General features: G+C 35.6%; 1 protein-coding gene across 1 annotated transcript in view; it reads right to left on the bottom strand.

The window, feature by feature from the left end:
• Window positions 1–4,879: 4,879 nt before the first annotated feature.
• Window positions 4,880–23,393, bottom strand: part of TAFA5 (TAFA chemokine like family member 5) — a gene marked incomplete at both ends in the record, with an annotated part of 415,206 nt that continues 396,692 nt past the window's right edge. Inside the window, one exon of the mRNA XM_084206038.1 lies at window positions 4,880–4,942. Within this exon, the coding sequence (XP_084062164.1) occupies window positions 4,880–4,942 (63 nt within the window). The remainder of the gene's footprint in view (window positions 4,943–23,393) is intronic.

Here is a 23,393-nt window from a genome sequence, read left to right as displayed (position 1 = left end):
CAGAGCAGACATCTTGTCATGCAGCTGTACTAACCCAGGAGATAACTTAGAGCTGGTTCTAAAAGGCCTAAATAGTGCACTACATTGATATGTCCTTCTTTTTACTTTGGCTTCTCTTAAAGTGTGGAATGAAATTCATGGGAACAACTCTAGTTCTACAAGAGGAAACATATATCATATAAATACCTTAGGGAGATAATAGTAAAATAAACATCATGTATATATTAAATCTCTATTGCATTACATTGTGATACTGAATTATTTAACTGCAGAGAGCAGAGCAGAACAGGTACACCTAATTGAAGTACCATGCTCTAAACTGGCCAGTGGTTTTGACTCCCTAAATAAACATGAGAATGTGTAAGTTCCTCTGTTGACCAAATCTTGACTTCACCCACAGTCAGACTGTTGGTCTAAGATACACCTCAATGTACTGTGAGCAGCAGAGAGGAACTGATCATTCCCCTCCCACCCAAGTTGTGCTGCCTGAGGGGACAGTGGAGGAGATAGAGGAGTTTGGAATGAAGGACTGAAGGTCCTTCCCCATCTGTGAAAAATGAAAGTGATTCTTTAATTTTGCCCTTGTTTCTCACCATCCAAGTTGATTTTAATAGGCAAGAAATTAAATTTGTTTTCCCAAGTCAAGTCTGTTTTGTACATGACAGAAATTGGTAAGTGGTCCAGTCCACATGTCTTTTCCTTGACCTACAAGGGGTTTTTTTTTTATCTTGTGTCTGTCCTGTTGAGGAGGGGGAGTGAGACAGCAGCCAGGCAGGCATCTGGCAGTTGGCCAAGGTCAATCCACCACAGTCAGTAATAGAAGAACAATCAAGAACAATCACAAACACGAGAAAATAATTCCCAATTTCCCAAAGAATTTATTTTTGTAATTTCCAGGGGTAAACATATATCTAAGGAGAACTGAAATAAGTTCTAAAATAATTAGGCAAATTAGGTTCCTGCATGCCAGGAACCACATTACTGAACACAAGCCTTCAGAGTTATTAGGATCTTTCAGGTCAGCAGCTTTAAATACTACAAATTCTTAATGAACAAATCTATAAAATGTTATCATATTTTCCTGATTGCGCTTTAGAATTCAATCTGACTATTAACAAAGTTAATATTTTGGAGCCTTATCACAGTAGAATTAGACACACTTGAAAGGCATCACACTAGACACACATTTTCAATAAAATATTTTAAAGAGAAAGCTTCATCACCAGAATAATGGCATTCACCTCTTACCAATTTATTTCCATAGAGATCTCCTAAATATGCATAAGGTTAGAAAGATTTTTACCTCTTTGACTTTACATTGTGTATACTTAAAATGAAAGAAAAAAAATTTAAAATATTTAAAATCTCTGTTTCTTCTCTTAGTCCTGCTCTGGTTATTTTGTCTGCGGAAAGACACCTCGAAGACCCTGGAATGTTAGAAGCTGCTGGCAGCAGATTTCAGCAGTTAATCGGACGCCACCCAGTGCTAGGAGAAGAAATCGCTACTCCTTAGTTCTGCTCTGAAATAAGATCCGCACTGGAGAGTGAGACGAGGGGAAGGCTTACAAAGAAGGTCGAATTGTATTTTATTTTTAAAGTAACATTTAAAGATGTAGTCTGCTTACTGCTGCTGCGCTAATAAACGGAAATTAAATTAGATAACAAATGGAAGAGTAGAAAATAAAAAGTGGGGGGAGGAAGTTTAACATTCAGTTTTGAATTTTTAGTTTGAATATCTCTTTCAGGTAGTGCTGATCTAACGTTTAATATTGAATTTATGAACTATTTTTTTTTTTAATTTCGACAGTGTTAGCCTACATCATATAAAATGGTTTCTGTCTTTTGAAAAACTGTAGCTCTTAAGAATTAATGGATATTAGTGGAGACAATTTTGAATACCATGTCTTAAACCCCAGATACATATTCTTCAAAAATTAATTATAATATTTTAAAATTAAAACAAAACAAAACCAACCAAACAAACAAACAAAAAACCCAGAAATAAAGTGCCCAGCTATTACATAGCTGAAGGAAAAGATTGCTGAAAGAAGAATTATATCCATAAAATTCAGGAAGATTCTGAGAATAATAATCAATACAGAGATATAAAAAGCAACAATTTTGAAATCATTTGTGGATATCACTCATAAAACACAAGAGAAAAGTAACAGAATATTTGAGGGTGGAAGGAGGTATTTTGCCTTCAGACACTAATGTTTTGAATATTTGTGACTTACAAATCATTCAGATGTTGCTTCTTTTCCTGGTCCCAAACTGTTGGTGAGCATCTCATGATTGTTTCACTTCAGTTTATTTTTTGCTGAATGAGTGCTGCTATTGGTTGATCTCTTGGTTGTTCATATTCACTTTGTTACTCTTGATTCTAAATTAAAACCTGCCTTCACTACCCACGCAACGAATCAGCATGAAAACAGAGAGCCAGACCCAAACTCTTTGCACACTGTGCAATACTCAGTAACAGAAAATGAAATATCCAAGAAAGCAGGTTTCAGGTGTTTCATATATTCATGTGAATATATAATTCATTTTATTATTAAGTTTATAGTAATTCATTTTTATATTCATGTGAATATTTGTGCTGATATCTGAAACCTTTTTGTACACTTTAATTCACAACTAGGATAAAACCTTTCTCCAAGAAAGTACCTGTGGCTACTCTTCATGTTTCTTACTATTATTTCCTAAAAATGATTGCTCAGAGCTCAAGAAAGAGGGCTTTATATATTATTTTATACTATATGAAAAAAAAAGTCTATTTTCTCAACAATATGCACTCAGGAGATTTGATAACCACCATGCTATATCTACTCTAGTTTACATACACTGACAATGGGAGACGTTTTTAATGCCTTCTTTAGCTGGTGTATGAGGAAATAGAGCAATGAGTAGTCTTTATTTAGAGGAAAAGTCAATTATCATGAGACCTGTATGGGACAATTCTTTACTGAAGCTCCTAAGGTTATTTGAAACATTCCAGTCGAGAGAGAAAACACCTTTTTTTTCAGTAGTATATAAACAACCCTTTTTATGAGAACAACCTCTGCAATTATATCATCACTTTGTAATAGAGCGTGTTGAATTCTTAATCCTGGTATTGTGAGGTAATATAGTGGGTACCTCAGTGAAAGAGAATGAAAATCAACAAACTAAGAAGCTGAACTTACATTGAATTTAACAGTTTGAAAAGAAATTCATACGTTTGGTAGGACAAATCAGAGCCTCTGCAATCTGCTTTTCAATGGTAATAATAGTTACCTAAGAACAGTGAACACTCTTCATAAGCCAATAAACATGACGCTTAAAAGCTATTTTATTGTTTTTAATTTAAACTTCAAGAAGTTGTGGAAGAAATGTCAAAGACACTATTGTTTGCCACTAAAGAGATTCAACATTTTCTAAGATGCTGTAATTTCAGCATATAGTAGTATTTAGATTTCCATTTACATAAATGCCTGCACTATAAAGTCAAGATGGACCCCAGATGCAAAAGTAAAATTAGAACTAAATACAAAGTTTTTCAAAACAGGCCTTGGGGTTTGGGTTGAAGTTTAGCCTGCTTTATCCATAGCACATTTTTTCACATAAACATATTTTATACCCCAAAAAGAACAGACAAATATATACTCTTCATCATTTTCTATTCTAAAGAACAGATAACTGACAAGTGTAACAAAACCAATTTTGTTACATTGCTATGAGCATAAAATATAGCTGTACTTCCCAATTTAAAGGAATGGGAAAAAATGAATGATTTCTTTTATGCAGTGTTTTTCTATTTACTATGTATCTTCTTCATTAAAAGTTTCCTGAACTGATCAAAAGAAAAAAGTGGTTCAATTATTATCAGCACTAAAAAGAAAAAGAAATCTGAAGGGTGGGATATATCTATATTTATGGTTAGTAAAGCCAATGATTTTAATAGGAATCTCCTTCAACAGGTTTAACTCTGAGATGATGGGGAAAGAAAACCAGTAATTAAATGAGTTTATGAGGCAGAAATAAAATAAAATAAAATAAAATAAAATAAAATAAAATAAAATAAAATAAAATAAAATAAAATAAAATAAAATAAAATAGATTAGTCATTATTTAAGCAAAATATTATACAAAACCTTTCATGTTCATTTTTTTTTTCAAATGCCATGCCTTTAGCAAGGAAATGCATTTTAGAGTATGTATTTAGATTTGTTTATTTGTAGAAATTATTATATTATTTGTAAATACAGTATCTCTATATTTAATATATGGAATTTTTCCCTTTTAAGAGTGGAACTGGTTAAAACTTAAGTGATAGAGATTAGATATATTTTCTTCAACAAATTTTCCATTTTAATAGAGCCCAGAATATGTGTAATTACACATTGGGTGGAAATTAATCACATCAAAATAGTCTGCTTAAACCATAATCACAAGTACTTTAGTATTTATATATGTGACCAGCAAATAGAAGTAGTCATTATAATCTGTGATTTGAATTGTTCTCTGAGCCTGTCTTTCTCCGTAGGAACTGAAGAAGCCTCAGTTCAGTGATGATGGTGCCCTGTTTGGGCATGTGGGCTGTTAAGGGTTTCTGCAGCCTGAGCTCATCAGAACAAAGACAGAAGAGAGGAAAAAAAAAAAAAAAAAAAAAAAAAAAAAAAGGGAAAAAAAGGAAAAACTGGTCTATAACAAGAAAAAAAAAAAGTGAGATGAACGAGGTCTGGATTCATTCCACTTAACTTGAGATAGCCTGCTAAGTTAGGACCATCAGTCACTCTAGGCTCCCCGCACAGAAAAACAAATTAGAGATAGGAACCTTCAGAACCCACCTAAGAACCAAGGTGGTTTCATCTTCTGGCGCTTTGTCTCACACTGTTCACTACAGGGACAACCCTTGCTCCCGGATAAGGTATGCCACTTTATTCCTGTAGGTGTCCTTGAGCTTAAGAAGGAGACGGACAAAATGACAAAAATAGTAAGACATAGAAATGTCTAATCAGAAAAAAACAATAAGAGCATGAACAAGAGAAGATTAAGCAAAAGTTAATCACCAGGGAAGACAAAAATTGTATAGACGAAACTGAAGAACCAAAGAAATGCAACAAATTACAAAGAATTCAAAACAAAAAAAAAGGTTTTCTTTCTATTTATAAATTCAAATTAGCAGAGATAGCACTGCTGGTGTGAATTAAGAAGCGGTGTTGCATTTATAATGTTTTATATTATTTTTATGTTGCAGTAGGCTGGAATAGCTCTAGCCAATTGGCAAATGTTTGTCTACGCATGTGGTTTGATGAGCTATAAAGGTGATGATGATTTCAAGTATGCTGGGACTTGTAATATTTCAAACATCCCAAATTACAGCCAAAGAAAACTACATCCATCCAGACAGGCAAAAATTCTCAAAGCACCCAGACCCTACTGAGAAATTCAAATTAATAACCTTTGTGAAATATTTATATTTACTCACTAAAAAAGGAGCGGGGGGAAAAGTGTGCATAAAATGAAAAATCATCTTGAACTAATTTCTAAGCCATCTATGCTAACACAGGTTAACAAATAATTCAATGTCCTTTATTTGTTGAGCCACGTACATCTTGTTAACTAGAATGATAAAATACTCCAGGTCCCCCCTTGAGCAGAACTCTCTCTTTGACTTGGAAGTTGGGCAGCTACTAAACCCACTTAATTTACACAGGCTATGTAAGATGTTAAATGAACCATAAAGGGCAGATGACAGAGACAAATAATCCTTTTCCCTGAAAGTGCCGAGTTTCAGGTCCTTGGTGTCCCTTTCACACTGAAGCTGTGTGTGACACTGGAGGACGTGGCTATCACTTTCTATAAATGGCTTAACCTTCAGCTTTGTGTGGTCTGTCTAGTACTATACCCTGACAATTAAAGAAAATCAATATCTGGCACTTCAATGCTGAAAACATGGAACCCACTTTGGAGGTAAATAATTAGTTCAGAAATGCTTCAGGCAATAATTAACTAAACTAGACTTATTAGGAACTCTTGCCTACAGCATTTTTCCTTTTCAGAGGTGTTTAATATCTATGACATAACTTGTAAATTATTTAAATTTAGGCATTTCAGCTTTTAACAGTGTTATAATTAACATTGTTTGACTATTTACTCTTTTACACAATAAATTATTCTCAAATCACCACCTTAGCTTCACCTTAGTGTAGCTTTTGACCTCATGCTCATTTATTTCAGTCTTCAAAGAGAGAAGCACAGAAATTATTTGATTCAGAAGCCTCTAATTTACATTTCTATTTAATACTCATGGAGAGGGGGGATTGTTTTATATGTTTCTGTTTGAATCATAGATTATACATTTGATTATACAACACATTTGCACAAAGAATTCCCTTGTAAGCCACTGACCATGAGAGTGAAAGGCTAACATCCATAGTTGTCTGTGGGATCTTTTCCACTGCCTTTAGAAGGAATAGGAATTTATGGAAGACTCTTATGGTGAAGTCCAGTGATGTTTCCAACATATTTCAAGTTTACCTCATTTGACTCAGTGACACACACAAAAAAAAAAGTAGTTTCTTTTGGCTAGATACATTATGGCTCAACAGCTGGCTGGAAATAGAGATTGGTAAGAGGTATTTTTTGTCATACTGTTTGTCTTTTTCATGATCAACTGCTGAATTCTTATCCAGCTTAGGTGTTAGCAATTGCTCAATTTTGAAAACATTTCTGTTGAAGTCAGCATTGCTTCTAAAGTTCTATAACACATGTAAATATTTTCAGGATCTGTAAATATTTTCAGGCCCCTAGGTATGTTCTGTTGCTATTATAGCACTGGAAAAGTAACATTTTGAAGGCAAAAAAAGACACTTCATGCTTCTGAGTGCAGTGGTTCTGTGGTATCCTCACATTCTAAGCTATTATCCCACCACGATTCTTGCAAGTAATTTACAAGAGGAAAACAAGAGATTTTCACAAGGCTGGCCTCGGGGCTTGTATGTGTGTGCATGCATGTGTACATGCTGCTCAGAAATCCATCCTTCACCTTCAGAATTCTATCAAAAAAACTTATACTAGAACATTTCAACTGAAATAAAGGAAAGAAAAATCCTAAAGCCCAGGTTTGTGGGCTTGTGGGCCTAAAGCTAAACAAATCAGTCACCCGCAGCCCCTCTGAGATCAGTGGAAGAAGTTTCAGAATCTCTGTATAGAATACTACCCTTTTTTCTCCTCTAATTGAGCTACTTGATGGATAAAATTAGCATTGTATATAATGTATCTTCTCCAGGCCTCATGAATTTCATGGGTACAAAAGTACACTTTATCTTACAATGCTTTAAAAAACCCAAACACTGTAGGAATTACCAGTCATGGATTACTTTCTATATTTTATAGATTTTATATCAACCATTTAACAATTTAAAGGTGACTAGTCGGGAAAGTCAAACACAGATTCATGAGGTTTTACTTATAAAGCAAAGTGAATACTTGTGGAAATTGAGAGACTCCAACGCAGAAGAGAATTGTCCTGTTTTATTTCACCTACCAATCTTGAAATGAAGAAGTACAAATAGTGTAAGCAAAATATCTGATTTCAGTAACACACTTATCTTCCTGTATACTGTCTATTAAGAGATTCAGTTCTCTGACCATTGCCACATATTCTACACTAGAATACATAGCTTATCTTCTGGAGTTGACTTATTGGCTGTAAAAAGGTTATAAACAGCTTATAGTAAGGGAAAATTGTGGCCTCATTTTAGCAATATGGAATGCAAGCAGCTACATATATAGGTTTTTAAGCTCTCATAAGTCAACAGAAATTAGGTTCATGATTTATAAGTTGTTCAGAGGGCCAAATGCTTGTGTCTCCCTTAGGATAAGGTAAATTGCTCTCAGAACACTACTAACAGTACTTACAATTCTCCACAAACTATATGGCAAGGTCTGAAAAAAGTTGCCCGTGCTTGAGGCAGTTAAAGCCAAGGTAAAAAATCCTTCTCAAGACACTTAACTTTTAGGCATATAAATTTAGGTAGGACAAACTTTGACTATCAGTAATTTCCCACTAGTCTTTTCTCTCCCCATTATCTTGTAATTTTTTATATGATTGCCGTACAACGTGGCTCCTACTTTTACTTATTTCTTCCAGTTTTGTATCACTGATCTCACATACATCAACACTCACATTAAATTTCAAAGTTTAATTCAGTTAAAATACTTAAGGCTACATCCATAAATGGTTTAATTAAAGACAATTTGTTTCAGAATAGTATTATTTGAGTGATTTTTATTTATTTTCAGAAATTGAGGTATAACAGGAACAAAACTTTAAAAAATGTCAATATCTAATTTTTTTTTTCTAATAAAAATTCCACCAAGGGTGTAAAGTATTCATTTAGTCAGTATGTTCTGTAGTTATTTGGGGAAAAAAACATAAAGTGGGTACATACTTGTCTTTTCTAAGAATATGGATTTGAGTTCAGTATAAGAGTAGAAAGTATTAAAAATAAAACATACAGTCACCTGAAATTATTGTAAAAACACTCCATGGAGGATAAAATAGGTTTGCAAATAAGTTGTTATAAGATTTTTGTTGAAGGCCAGGGTTACAGGAAAATAAAGTCAAATGGTGCATTTTATTATTTCATACCCATTACAACCTCATGGGTAGATGAGGTTACTGTGAAAACAGATTGATTAATTTTCCGTATACTCCTCTATTTTTATATTGATCTTCACCTTATTTGTGTTCTTTTGCCTTTCATGGATTGTTTACCACAGAAAGTTTGGCACTTTTACTGTCACTCCTGTGTTCAGTGTAGAACTATGACAAGCATTTCATTCTGGTTTTGATGATTCAAGGGAAGTCTAAACTGAAGAATGAAATCCCAGCCCTTTTCAGAGTAATTCATCTGATGTCTTGGACATTTTAGGCACAGTCAGCCAGCTTCCACAACATTCGGTTGGTTTCCATATATTTTTTCCATTTCTTTGTAAACCTCCTGCCCTCCAGAGGTATTTTTAATTCTCAGTCAACATTGCATCTCATTTAATAAATATTTGCTCTGTTGTGTTGAAAAAAGTGAAGACTTTAACACCAAACAAATAGAACCATTGACTGCCTGGAAGCAGGATGCCATTCAAACTGAAGGAACAGGAGGAAACGCAACTGGAGGAAATAATTTTACAGCAGATAATAGTTGTTGTTTCTGTATGATCACAAGTCATCCTTAATAGCATTTTGAGATGAAACAATCATACAAGCCTCTGCCCAATTGGGATAAGAGCTCAGTCTAACTAAAAAGCACATTAGCATGAAGGAAAGTTTAATTACCACTCTCAAGACTGTCAACAGCAAGTTTTTTGAACAATAAAGATTACGTTCCTGTCTCCTCAATAAACTCCCTGCTGTACTACAGGAAGATTTCCACTGCAGTTTGTCTAGATTTATTGTAAAACTTCATTAATATAAATTTATTATAAAAATGATGGCTTTTAGATGTCTTTAATGTAAATACATCCAACAAGTATTTAATGTCTGAACTATCCAACATTTTCCCAGATTTCAGGTGATGTTCCTGTGCTTGAAATCAAAGATGTATTTTTATTTAATGATATTCTACAGTTAATTTTAGAAATATATTTACATTTACATTTATGTTTATATTTTCTGTCATATTTTTGAATATGCTGTTGCATGACCACCAACTAATTAGGGAACTAAATGGAGAATTTAGAACATCCTTTATCTCTGCTGACCTTGGGTATGTCAGTGGAAAAGCAACAGAACACATGCATGAGATCAAATTATTGGCTCTTTCTCTGACATGTTAGCAGTGATGAGGAAAGCAGATGGAAAAAAAATGTTAGATATTGATCCCTTTTTCATTCCTGCTTACCCTTTAATTAGATTTAGATTGTAAATAATGCTACTGTATCTTGTGACAGTATGCATGAAATGATGGTTTGAACTGTATCTATGTATATTTTGACATATGAGTCAAACTGAGTGATTGGGCATTTTGTGCATTAGAAACATGTTTTACATGACATTGCAAATTTTCTTAAAAATTGACATTAAAAAATAATAGAATGCACTTTTAAATGCATAATGAGGGAGTACACAATGAAAACTAACCAGGACACCAACATGGTCAGGATTTTTGTCCTTTTGTTATGCCATGGCTGTCACTGCATCAGCATCTGTCAAGCCAATACCATGCAAACAAGCAAACATGCCCCTCCATTTTACACACACAGTGGTATCTCACGAAATTATCCTTCGCTAAACTGATGGGAGTCCAGCAGAGTTTTTCAGCTTAGATCTGTTGTCACAAGCGGACTGCTCTCTGTAAAACAAGCTGTCTCCTACAGTAGACCACATCAACAGCCTGATCACAGGCTCCTATGGTTTGCCAGAACAGCAGCAGCCCTGAGCAGCTGAGCAGTCTGGATAATTCTCCTGCATGCTTTGAATTCTGGACAGGCTTATTAGCAAGAGATCTGTGTTATGAAACTGCAATTACACGGCATAGGGTGCTGTGCTAGCTCCTGGCACACAGATGATCCTTGCTATCTGTTAAGACAGGATGGATTCAAGAGTTTGGTGCAGAGAGACAAGAATTTCACACAGGGACAATTCTATATAGGTTCCCTTTACATTGTTATGCTCTGTTAATCTCAAAACGTCATTACTTCAATGATGTTAAAAAAAAAATACATGAAAGTATACCCCTGAAATGAAATATAGGGCATGTAAGTAAAGTTACCAATTTGGATTTCCCATTCTGTTAGGTAGTGGTGCAGAGTAGCAATGAAGTTCACTCTTCTCAGTGGTGGCACACAGGACAACAGGCAAATCGAAGAACATACAATTCCATTTTAAAACAACAATTTCTCTTTTACTATTACTTTTACTGGTAGGATCATCAAACAGTGGAATAAATTGCTGAGAGAGGTTGCAGACTCTCCATTGTTCAAAGCACTCAAACCTGATTGATCAAGGTCGTGAGAAACCTGCTTTATTTGGCAATCTCCACCAGTCCTGCCAAGCTCCACAATTCTGCCAAAAGACATAGATTTTAGTGAATAAGTCAGCTGCTTTTTAAGATATAATAATATATATACCCTTTGAAGAGAATTGCATGAATATGCTGATGCCAGACCTTCCAAGTATTTTCTACTTCAGGATCAAAACAGGATTTTTTTTTTTTTTAAGTGGGTTACAGTCCCCCATGATAAGACAGATGAAAAAACTCAGAATACCACACATGTTACAAAGGTTCCCATTCAAAGCCATCTAGTTTAAAATTAAAAAAAAAAAAACAGTTTCTTGAGATTTAGCAAATCCTTCTTTTTTTTTTTCATTTAAAATACTATTCATTGCACTCCACTCCACGTGCCATGCAATCTACTTCTCTGCTCCTTCCTCCCAAAGCACCACCAAACTTAGTTTTAGGAAGGATTTTGGAGGAGGGGAGGTGGAGAAGATCGAAAGAGGTTCATGCAGCCATTTCTCTTGTGGACTACCTGTTGCTAGTGACTTCTCAGCATACGGACACAGCAATGGGCAGGAGTGCTGAATCTTGAAATAAACTCAGTGAGATGGTCTGTATGGAATAGTCTTGATGGAGTGGCTCGTCTCCAGTAAACACAAGCCACCAGGAAGTCATGGATTGCAGCCGTGTGTTAGTGACTGCACTACGGTTCTCCATTGCCTGCAATGTTCTGTCAAAGTAATTCCAAAGCCTCAGATATCTGGAGCTGGCTGCAAACAGGAGACAGCCATAAATACAATGTCAAAGGCATTTGCTTTTCCTTCTTTAATCCACTGAAAATACAATTATCCCCACAGACAGGAGATGAAAGAGATTTGGGAAAAGGGAATTTTTCTCAGTCCTACGGGAGATCGTCAAGAAGGGTGTCTTGTCAGGCTCTATTGGCTTTACTAATTTACTTATTTCCTGATTTTCTTCAGGCCTTATCACCTTTGTTAAGAAACAGTACTGTACTTTTTTTACATTTATGTCTGTAGTTTGAAAATTATTTTTTTTAAAGTGGCTTAAGTGGCTTTGAGGGTTAGTGGAATTTTGGCTGGGTTTCTTGGATTGTTTTTGGGGGTTTGTTTGTTTGGTTTAGGTTGTTTTGTTTTTAAAGACAGTTGCTATTAAATGTGCTGGATTAGAGACTAAATCCCTTGTAATTAATGAAGAAACATGTTAGTTTAGAAAAACCCAAACAATTAAAAGGAAAAAAGAAAAGCAGCTGCCAGAGACCTCAGGGCTGCCCTAAGCCAGCCCCACCCAGCTTGGCCAAGATGGAAGCACCAGTGGAAAAATAGATTTAACAAAGGTCAAAACACTGCACAACAGTGAAAAGTGAGGTAAAACACTGGGAGAAACAGCCCTGCAGACACCCAGATCAATAAAGAGGGAGGAGGGGAGATGCTGCAGGTGCCAGAGATAAGATTCACCTGCAACCTGTGGAGGAGACCATGGTGGAGCAGCAGCCCTTGGAGAGACACTGCTGGAGCAGATTTCCACACTGTAACCTGTGGGAGATGACACATGGGATGGTGTAGGTGGATATCCTGGTTTTGTTAAGGATGGTGAATTTTTCCACAGTAGCTGTGAGGGGGTGGAGGCAGTACCTGTGTGGATGTGTGGAGGTTGTTATTCTACACCACTCACTTCACTGCCAGGGAGAGAAAGTAAGGGATTCTCACTTCCCCAGGAGGGGAGAGTGACTGGTACTTGTGAAGAAAAAGGTGGCCTGTGGAGGGTCTGCTGCCATTTCACCCATTGTCTCAGGGGTCATTAGGTGGTGGATTGGTCAGTGAGCATCTTTTGCATGCAAACCACTCTCATTTTGTATACTTTAGTTATTAAAATTGATTCTGTTCCAGTTTGTTTTCTTGTAAATTGTTCTTACCACAACTCGGGATCTCTTGCCTCTCTCACCAGAGGGACTGGGAGAAGGGAAGAAGCTTGTGGTTTGCTTTTTAGTGGGAGGAATTAATTAGTGACTGCTATCCCTAAGCCACCACAGTGGTCTGAAGGAACTGTGGCATGTGGCAGACCCACACAGAGCTGGTTTTCCCTTGAGGACTGCAGCCCCTTGGAAGTACCTGCGCAGAAGCAAGGAAAAGTCTCAGGAGGCAAGGGCAGCAAAGAGGCTTTTGTGGACTCATCACTATTCTCCCACTCCACATCCTCTCTGTGCCTCCTGAGCACAGGAGGAGGAGGAATTTGGAATGAAGTAGTGAAGTTGAACTTTGGGAAAAAGAGGAGAGAAAAGGTGATCTTTAAATATTGTCTTTTTTCCTTACTATCCCCACCTATTTTATTGTCAATACCTTGAACTAATTCTCTCAAGTTCAGACTGTTTTTCTTTTAAGATTAATTCATAATGAATCACAGAGATCTCCCTGTGCCTGCCTCATTTTCTCCCACTGTCCTGTTGAGGAGCAGGAGTGAAAGCAAGGCTGTGTAGGTATTTGGCTGCAGGCCAAGATCAATCCACCTTGATATAAAACCCAAATAAAATGTCCTTGAATATCAGGAGCAGCAATATTTTTGAATTCATTGTCAACATGTAGATAGATTCTGTGCAGAGTCTGTAGCCTATGAATATTTGTATATATATGTATAGTATATGCAGTACAGGAAGAATCTCACTAAAAGTACCCAACTTTTCATAACAGTACCATAGAAGATGTGAAGAAAAAGTTTCTGTTGTAAAGATCAGCCTCTTCAAAAGGCCAGAAGAACCCTCACATATGGAAGACTAAATATTTCTCCTTCTACCACTTAAGTTCTACAGACTAAATCTCTAATTTCTTTTTAACCAATATTGCTGTCATAACTCCTGAGTGTAGCATCTATGAGAGCAAGAAAGACAGTAAGCTCAAACCAGACACAGTGTACTTCACTCTCTATATATATATATACATGTACATTTATATAATATATTTAAGATAACTTTATCTTTACCATTTTATTAATAATTTTTTAATTTACCTGTGCCAAGATTATCCCACAAGGTTTTTTTTCCTTTTATTTATCTAGTTTCATATGACTTTAACTCAAGAAAGATGTTGTATTCAGGGCCTTGAAATAGGAGGGAGTATTTGGTCTTTCAGTTAATTTGACACATATTTAATATCTTACCACATTTTCAGGTATCAGAGGGATCAAGGTGTCTCATTACATAAGAGCATTTTGATATTCTCAAATGGTGCTGCAAGGTGTAGCATTTCAATACTTGTCCACTTTTAACTCACACTTATTTAAGCCCTGCTAATGGAATTAGAGAGTTATGATGTTTCCTGGCAGTAGGTATACTGTCCTGTTGCTTTTTGCAGAACTTCCATTATCATTAAAGCGAGTTACACACCAGAGTACCAATGTCTATTAATATGAATAGCATCTTCCACAAACAGTCTTCTAAACAGCAATTTGGGTGTCCTAAAGCTCTCTAGTCATTCAGGAGAAATTACTCTGATGTCAACACTTTAGTAGCAAAGAAACATCCATTTCTCTATAACCACTCACAAGAGACTCTCAAGCAAGACACTTTTTTTTTTTGTTTTAGTTAGTGGAAATGTCTTCTATTCTTGAGCCTATTAACTTGTAACAATAGAAATAATAGGAGCTGAGACAGGTGTAGAAAGTTTAATTCTCTTCTCTCTTGTGAGCTTCAAATTTAAAAAGGGAGTTCAAAATTCATGATAAAAAAGGTTATTAAAATTCATGAATGCCAGTATAATATAATTTTGATCTGCACAGTTTTTCAGGGATTGTTGTCAGTTTCTATTCCACTGTTAGCCATCATTAACAGCAAATATGACAGATACACTAATGAAATCGATTTGGTCATGTTATCAATTTAATTCAAAAACGTAACCCCATTTTATTACCTTGTAAGTTATAAAGGCTTATAGGCTAATGTCATCTGTCATTGTAAGAGTTCTCTGCTGGACTTCTTAATAAATAAATGTATGTTTATTTTATTTTTTTATATTTTGAATTAATTACTTCAGTACAGCAATAATGCTGGTTTAGCTCATGGTAGGACTGAAATATTGGTCAATGCACTCTAGTAGGGGAAACCTTTCAGTAAAATGAAAACAGCAATAGAGTATTAACTTGGAGCCTTGCTACAGCTGAGCAATAGATCACTGTGCAGCAATATTCCCTGCAGCCAACTCACTGTCTAAGAAATGAGTACATTCTTCAGAAGAGGTGTGCCTTGTTGTAAGGACGTTTTTTAAGGTACAGTGAAAGGAGGACTGTCCTCAAACACATACCTCTCTCATTGGAAGGCCCAGAGAGATATTCCCCCTTGTATATGGCAATATTTCTTTTGAGCATTGATTATCTGATGAAGCCACTCTATAGCTTTTATATTTCTTTGGAAAAATAACAGACAAGGTTAGCTATCATTATGACAGGTGTCACGAGATGGCATCATTAGACACAGACCTCTGAATTATTTCACTGAGTAACTAAATGTTCAAACTTGGGAAGCTTCTCAATTATGAATATAAGCTAAGGCATTATCTTAAAAAGTGGAATGAATAGCAACATTTTTACTTCTGGTTTAACTTTTTTCTTCAGGAAGAACTGGTTTAGGAGCACAGAAAAGTACTGCTGGGTGCAATAGTTGTTTTACAAGCTGATTGCCTTGTCTCTAGACCAAGTATCTTTACAAATAGAAAGTCAACAAGCTTTACTGTGCATCTATCTAGATTTTGTACTTTTAATTCTTCACAAGGCAGTAAAAGAATGATAAAAGACTTCTGAAAAAGCAAAAAAATTCTTTTTTAACTGGAGAGAGATACTGAAGAAGTCTTTAATTCCTGATCATCTCAGAAAGCTACTCAAATTGCAGTGGTTTCATATTATGCAGCCTATACAAAATCCCCTCAAGAGTAACAAACCTGAGGGCCAGTTGCCACCTGGCATCCAAGTGCTCAGCTAGAGGCAACTAAAAGCTGGGCTTTTAGTTGGTACAGCATCACACACTTCCAAACCCACACCAGTAGCCACATCAGGATGACCAACTTAAAATAATTCCTTTGGGACTGCTGGTTACCATTGCAGTGGGTATGTCTACATACCCAATGGGAGAAAAAGGAGAGGAGAGGAAGCTTGCTGAGTTTGTCAAACTGCCTAAGGAAACTACAGTCACCATCTAAATAATATAAAATGGCCTTACCATGGAGTCAGTAAAAAAAGAATTCTTCCAGTGATATTTTGTTAATTCATGAAGAACAAGTAATAAAGTACAGGAAACATTAACCTGATGTGTACAATTAAATGCAAAGATTTCACAATAACTGTTCCCTCTAACTGGCTGTATTTATCTTTGGGTTTAGACAGTTTTCATGTGTTTCTGGTTTGGAAGAAACTCTACAGCAACACACGTAGGTTCTCAGAAAAGCCTTTGTCTCAAGAACAAGACATGGCCATTTGCTCTTCTCAAGAACTGTCTGTGTCATTCCAGGGGTGTTAGTTTCCTGTGCACAGTGAGGTCATTGTTAGTTACCTAGCTAGAATTTTTGCCACTGGGGGTCTGTGAGCTGTTTTGGGCAATGTGTTTGTACATTAACAGCCTGGCTGTTAATGTACAAACACATTAACAAACACATCAGGCTTCTACTACCCACTTTTTGTTAGCACCTTCACAATTTGGTAAAAAGATTCTGGTTGACAGCTGATGTCAGCCTTTCCTGTCATTATTGCCTCTGCCTCAGGTGGGTGTATTGCTATGCCTGTGTGAGAACCCATACTAAACCACCTGTCTCTCTTCTTGGGAACACAGAAATGTATACATCAGCTTCTTCCAGTGCAGTGAAGGAGGACAGACACAGCTCAGAGTGCTTTATGCAATGGTTTTGAGGTAGTGCTCAAGCTCCTTAGATAATGTAAACTGCTCTCTGAACATGCTAATAATGTTCCTTTTGTTATGTCAGACTCTATATTAACATAAATACCTTTGGAGTTTTTACTCCTAAACAAAGATCTTTGCAGAAATGTTCCTTTTTCATTCTAGATTTTGGCATGGGTTTTGTTTGTTTGTTTTCTTTTTTACATTAACAGTCCTTATGTGTGTTTGGATTTTTTACTGAAGCTGTTCTTTGCATGCTATTTATTAATACTTTTAGAAAAATTGGGTTTTGTTTATATATATAAGTTCATATATATGTTTATATATATAAGTTCATTTGTACAGGTCTTGCATCACTGCAGCACAATATAGTGTTTAAGTGTCACTTTCACTAGCCTGATATTGGCAACGTCAAACTTAGAAAATTTTGGGCATGGTCTGTCCAAGTCAGATGTGGAGGACATCAGTGCCACGAGCACACTGTGCTTTGTGATTACAGATACATATTGTAAGGGTCCTCCTGCTTTATGGGAATAAAAATGTAAGGGTCCCAATGGCTTGCTGGAGCTCTGAAAAGGCATAACTAACAAGGATTACCATATGAAACCAGTAACTTGACCTAGGCACAGAGTAGCTTGAAAACAACAGTATCTATTTCAAGAGCAGAAGTTCTTTTTCACATATTTCCAAAATTTGACATAGTTGAAGCTACAACTACTTTGAAGGTGTAAGAAATGATAAATTGACACTCCCGATTTTCAGGTTTCCATTTTCTGCTAATATTTGGTGATCCATTTTGTCTCTGCATGTCTTCATATGCCTCCCATATCTTCACTAATCTGTGTAATTTACTGATACTAACAAACTGTGCAATCTCTCTATTTATATTTCATTCATAGTCAGAAGCAGTACAGGAACTTGTGTCAATCCTCCCACTGAATGGCTCATTATTAGTCACTATATATTCTGGCTTATTGTCATTTCCACTTTTTAGTTTAGTTCCCAGTTTTTGGTTTATTTTTAATCAGTGACAGAATTACCTTTTATATATTACCCATGGGTCTCGAAGTTTAATGGGATTTATATCTCAAAAGAAGACAACCACATTATCAGTAAAATTCTCATCTCTGCAGTTAAAATAACATTTCCTTTCTTATTTCCCTGTTTCAAATAATACTTCTTTTGACTCGCCTACCATGTATTGAATACTAAAAAGCACTTACTAAACACTACATAATCTGAAATGAAAAATTTTACTTTTCTCTGGTTTTGGTTGTTTTTTTTTTTTCAGTTTCTTTCTTGACCCCCTTTGTCTACTTAAGCCCCAGTCTGAAAGCAGAAGTAGGATATTGTGATTTCTGTCCATCTTTATTTGCTTATGCCCAGTGTGAGAAATTCATTACTTCAATGTAGGATCAATTCTGTGATGTCAGAAAAAAAAATAGTCAAGCCATTCCTGTCTTTGTCTGTTACTCATGTATATGTGATTCTTGGTATACATCATACAAAGATGTTTAAAAGGAAATGCCTTCTTATGTATTTTTTGAATTGGAAAAGATAATGCATATATGTAGGTTTATGCAATGAAGGAGCTGGTTCTGGGTGTGGTTTTCTCCCATCATTAAGTATAATAAATATTTCCATTTCAGTTTGGTTTGGTTTGGGGGGGGGTTGTGTTGTTTTTTGTTTGGGGTTTTTGTTGTTGGTTTTGGTTGGTTGGTTGGTTTTTTGGTTGGTTGGTTTTTGTTTGTTGTGGTTTTTTGCTTTTTGGGTTTTTTCTGGGCTTCTTGTGCTGCATCCACTGCTGGCTTGTTCATTTTTTTCTTTCTACTAGTTCAGTTCCCCAGGCATTCAGTGCTATGATTTTCTGTCATCCAATCATTTAACAGCTTCTAGTTCAGGTGTTTCTCACAGCTATAGAGGCTTTTCGTACACAGTGTTGAATTCTTTATTTTCTTCTCGAAACTCTAATTAGTAATCAAGATTGTGATGAGTAGGCTATATGAGATACTAACTGCCTGGCTTAAAGATTTATGCAACAGCACATGGGTACAATTTCAGTAAACAAGTGAATGATTGAGAATACCACATGAAACCCGAGCTGCTGCTAAGAAGAAATGAATTGGCAAAAAAAAAAAAAAAGGAAAAAGCTAAAAGCATAATTATGAAATTGGTGAATGATGTGTCACATTGATGGCTATAGTGTGCTAATGTTTGCTCCATTTGATATCCCAGATATTAAAAGCAGTACTTAAATGTGTCCTTGCCCAGGCTAACATAAAGCTACAGAGAAGCTTTTTTCAAAAAATTTTTGAAGGTTTACTGCATTTCTGGAGGTTATTTTTATTAGTCTATTATGTGTTTTTATGTATTATTCTGTTCCTTTTCAAGCATGTTTTGAAAAAGTTACTTGTGTGCAAGCTGAGAAATGACGGATATTTAATAGCATTCAAATAAGACATTACCCTCTGTGTTTCAAATTCTACTTTGCAAGAGGCACATAAAATACTTTCAGAAACAAACAATTTTTTTTACGTAACTTAGTTTTGTAAAATTAAAGTTCACAATATTCTGAAAACATATTGTTCCTGAGAGAGAAACATTTCACCACTGCTCTTAGAGTAGTAATTCACAGTGACAAAGGCAGCCAGTATATTTTGTTTGTTTAAAACTATACATTCTGGGGGAGGACGGAAAAGCACAAAACACATTTTAAGTGCCTTGAAGTGTCTGTTGTACACAAGAGACTTGGAAACTAGAACACACCTCTGAAGAGTAATCAGAATCTTTTTTCTTTGATAGTTCTTATCAAGAGTAGACCCTATAACCAGGTACATCTACCCTTTTTTGAGTATTTAACGTAATTGGAAAACAAAGACAAAAGGTTGCATATTCAGAACTGACTGGACTGTATGATTCTAGATGTAAATATTTCAGATGTCCATTCTTAGATCCTCTTGTTCTTAGAGGATCCATTATCCTGAAAATAAATGACTGTAATATGATCTGTAACTGAACACACCAAAATGAAGGTACCCAAGACAAGAAAATGGAAGGGTAAAACTTCAAAACACAGTTAATGTCCTCAATTTCCAATTCCATCTTCCTCTCTGTGTTCCCACCTTTCTTATCATCTGGTGAAATTCCTTTGGTGATGTCATGCTCAGGGAACAAGTCTCACTTATAAAAGGATTTTCTTTATTTTTCATAATTTAGCTGAACCAACACAAAACTGAATACTGTAAAGCAACAAAAATGATGCAACATCTTTCATTTTTTCTGTGTTTACTAAATAAGGCTACGAAGCTCCCTTTAAAATAAATCAAAACAGAGAGTTGGTAGAGTGAGGGATCTGGCTCTTGAGGTCTACATGTACAGTAAATCTATTTACCATCATTTATTGCATGACATTTTAAACCTGACATTGGTCATTTATAGTGCAGTCAGTCCATAACACTTTACAAGTGGCTGGGCTTTAATTGCTACTTTGATACTGGTCAAAATCCTATGATTAAATAAGAATTTTGAATATATTTATTTTGCTTGAAGACAAAATGATCCATAGTTCATATTTTCCTGCAACCTCTGCATTATATAAGCCTCAGTGTTTGAGTAGGCTTTAAAAAAAAATCTTTAATCAACTTTTCATTTTTGTATCTTTCATCTATGGTCACTTGAATAATCTCTATATCTTTTTCTTTAGTAGAATAGAACTAGCATAACACTAAAAGTTAATTGGAGTATTAGGTAGTATATTTGAAACCGTAATACATTTGCCAGGAAGAAATTAAGCTCCCTTGTTGATTGTATCATACCAGTATGTACTAAACTTATATGCCAAAAGGTACAGTAAAAGGAACAAGGTTTTGTTTCTGTTTTATCATAATTTCTCCCTTGTCTACGCTGTCTTTGCTAAATTTTCACTAACCAATAATGCTGAAAAAGTGGGCTTTCTAACAATGAGGTAAAACACTGAAAATGGGATCAAGGAATAGGCTTCAAATTGGCCCTTACATAAAAGTAGGGAAGAGAAGGAAGAGAAGGAGGAAGGGAGGAAGATAAGAGGAAGGGAGGAGGAAGAGAAAGAAGGGAGGAAAGGAAGGGAGGGAAGGAGGGAGGAAGGGAGGAAGGGAGGAAGGGAGGAAGGGAGGAAGGGAGGAAGGGAGGAAGGGAGGAAGGGAGGAAGGGAGGAAGGGAGGAAGGGAGGAAGGGAGGAAGGGAGGAAGGGAGGAAGGAAGGAAGGAAGGAAGGAAGGAAGGAAGGAAGGAAGGAAGGAAGGAAGGAAGGAAGGAAGGAAGGAAGGAAGGAAGGAAGGAAGGAAGGAAGGAAGGAAGGAAGGAAGGAAGGAAGGAAGGAAGGAAGGAAGGAAGGAAGGAAGGAAGGAAGGAAGGAAGGAAGGAAGGAAGGAAGGAAGGAAGGAAGGAAGGAAGGAAGGAAGGAAGGAAAACCTTGCTATGAAGAGCAATGAGTAAAATATTTTACACTCTATTTTTATCAGTACATAAAGACAAAAAAAAATAGAAATAAAATAAAAATAAAAAATGCCTTCCAACAGTGCAATGGTTGAATGCATTTATGTAATATAAACAACATTATTCTTTGCTTTTTCTACACAGTCCTCTCTGGTCATGCTTTACATCCAGAATGTCCCAATGGAAGAAAGCAAACGACACCGGTCACTTCAGAGACAACTGAAGTAATAAAACACAACTTAACTCTGAACCACTTTTCATGACTGTCAGAGTTATCACGTTAATTGTTAAATAGGATTTTCTACAAATATACAACATATAAAAACTGTTAAATATATAACTTTAGGCTTTTCAAAATACATTTAATGATCTCTTTCAAACAAGTGTTACTTTTGTTTTCTCTTTAATTTGCGTTCTGGTGCTAAATGGTGTATCAGATGAGACATAGGCCACAGATGACCAAACATGCTCTTTGCAAATACTGTATTATCCAACTTTAACTATCAAAAATGGAACTGTAGAAGAGGCATGTTTAACTGGTTAAAACGGAAAATGATTTTAGTACGAGAAAGTCAATCTAAGTACAGAGGAATAAAGGTGCTGTGTAGACAGTTTGTGTTCTTTTTGTCCAAGGTTTTCAAACATAGGTCATTTTCTCTCAGCGCTCCGTTATGTTCTCTTGAACATGGCATTTCAAGAGCTGGTCTCTGAGTCAGTTTTTACTTCAGCTTTCCATAAAGACTTCTGCTGGACAACATTTCAGCTTTGTGAAAGCTGGAATCATGTCTTTGTGGAGACCTTCAATTTAATGACATAACTCTCTTAAGAGTAAGATTGTGTCCACTTTAAAATAGATTTTGCTCTTTGGTCTATTGTAAATACTGAAAGTATAAGAAAATAAAAGCAATTCAGACAGTTTAGGGCACAAGAAGAGTTTCTCTTTTGCACCTCAGTGTCCTCCCATAGGCAAAACAGTCTTCTCTAAGGCTGATTGGGATGATACTCTTCATTGTAGCAGACTCTTCGGATTGAAACATGTAGGTAACAGCAAGTCCAGCAGTGGTGTATAACGCAGATGAAACGTTAACCATGAACTTTTTTGTATTGCTAATGCCCAAGCATATCTCTTTTTCTATATTCCTTAGTCCAGTGATCCTTAGAATGGTAGAACAAACTTTAGCTCATAATGCAGAGGAATTATGCTGTCATTCATGAGATACAGAGAAACAGACAGTTGAGTTGATGACATATAACAGATGATGATCAACAGCAGTGAAACTTGACTAAGTTAAGTAGCTCACAGAGAGCCTAAACCACTCCTACGAGGATTCTGTGTTGCTGCATTTGTCAGGAGACCTGTAAATCAATAAGAACAAATGAGTCAGTGTTTTAATTTACAATTCTGCTTGTCTTTGCTGTCCATTATCATAAAATGCACTGTACTGAGGTTTTTCAAGGAGACAGTTAATGAATTATAAACTATTTATTTTGCACAACATTTTCCCTGAGAAAAAAAAATATGAAAAATATTTTTTATTATTAAAATTTTATGCTTTAATAATTATTTCTAATAAATTATAGCTTAAAATAACTTAAATGCCATCTAATTTCTACTAAGTTTCATGCACATTCCTCATAAAAATCACAGAATGTTCTTTTTCCCACATTAAAGTTACAAATAACAATGCCAAATATACATGGTGATTAAGATTACTTTTACTTTTTATGTTCAGGATGTAATGAAAAATGGACTTGAAAGCCATGACCATATATTAAAAATGCAAAGTTGTTTGTACTGGAGGCTTTTCTGCAGTTAGGTTTCCAAAGAGCACTGGAGTGTGCCTAATTTAATCAATACTGCCCTCTAGCGATGCTATTACAAGTGCAAATTAATGTAAATAATGGCTATTAATAGTCAATTTAATTAGACTATTGTTTTAGTTACGCACCAGTCAAAAAAAAAAACAACCCCCCCCCCAAAAAAAAAAAAAAAACAAAAAACAAAACCCCATAGAAGATAATAAAAATGGGAGAAGTACTGCG

The sequence above is a fragment of the Fringilla coelebs genome (genome assembly GCF_963513975.1).
Source record: "Fringilla coelebs genome assembly, chromosome: 5".
Lineage (NCBI taxonomy): Eukaryota > Metazoa > Chordata > Aves > Passeriformes > Fringillidae > Fringilla > Fringilla coelebs.
The sequence above is the reverse complement of the archived record's forward strand: the minus strand, read 5'-3'. Positions and strand labels throughout refer to the sequence as shown.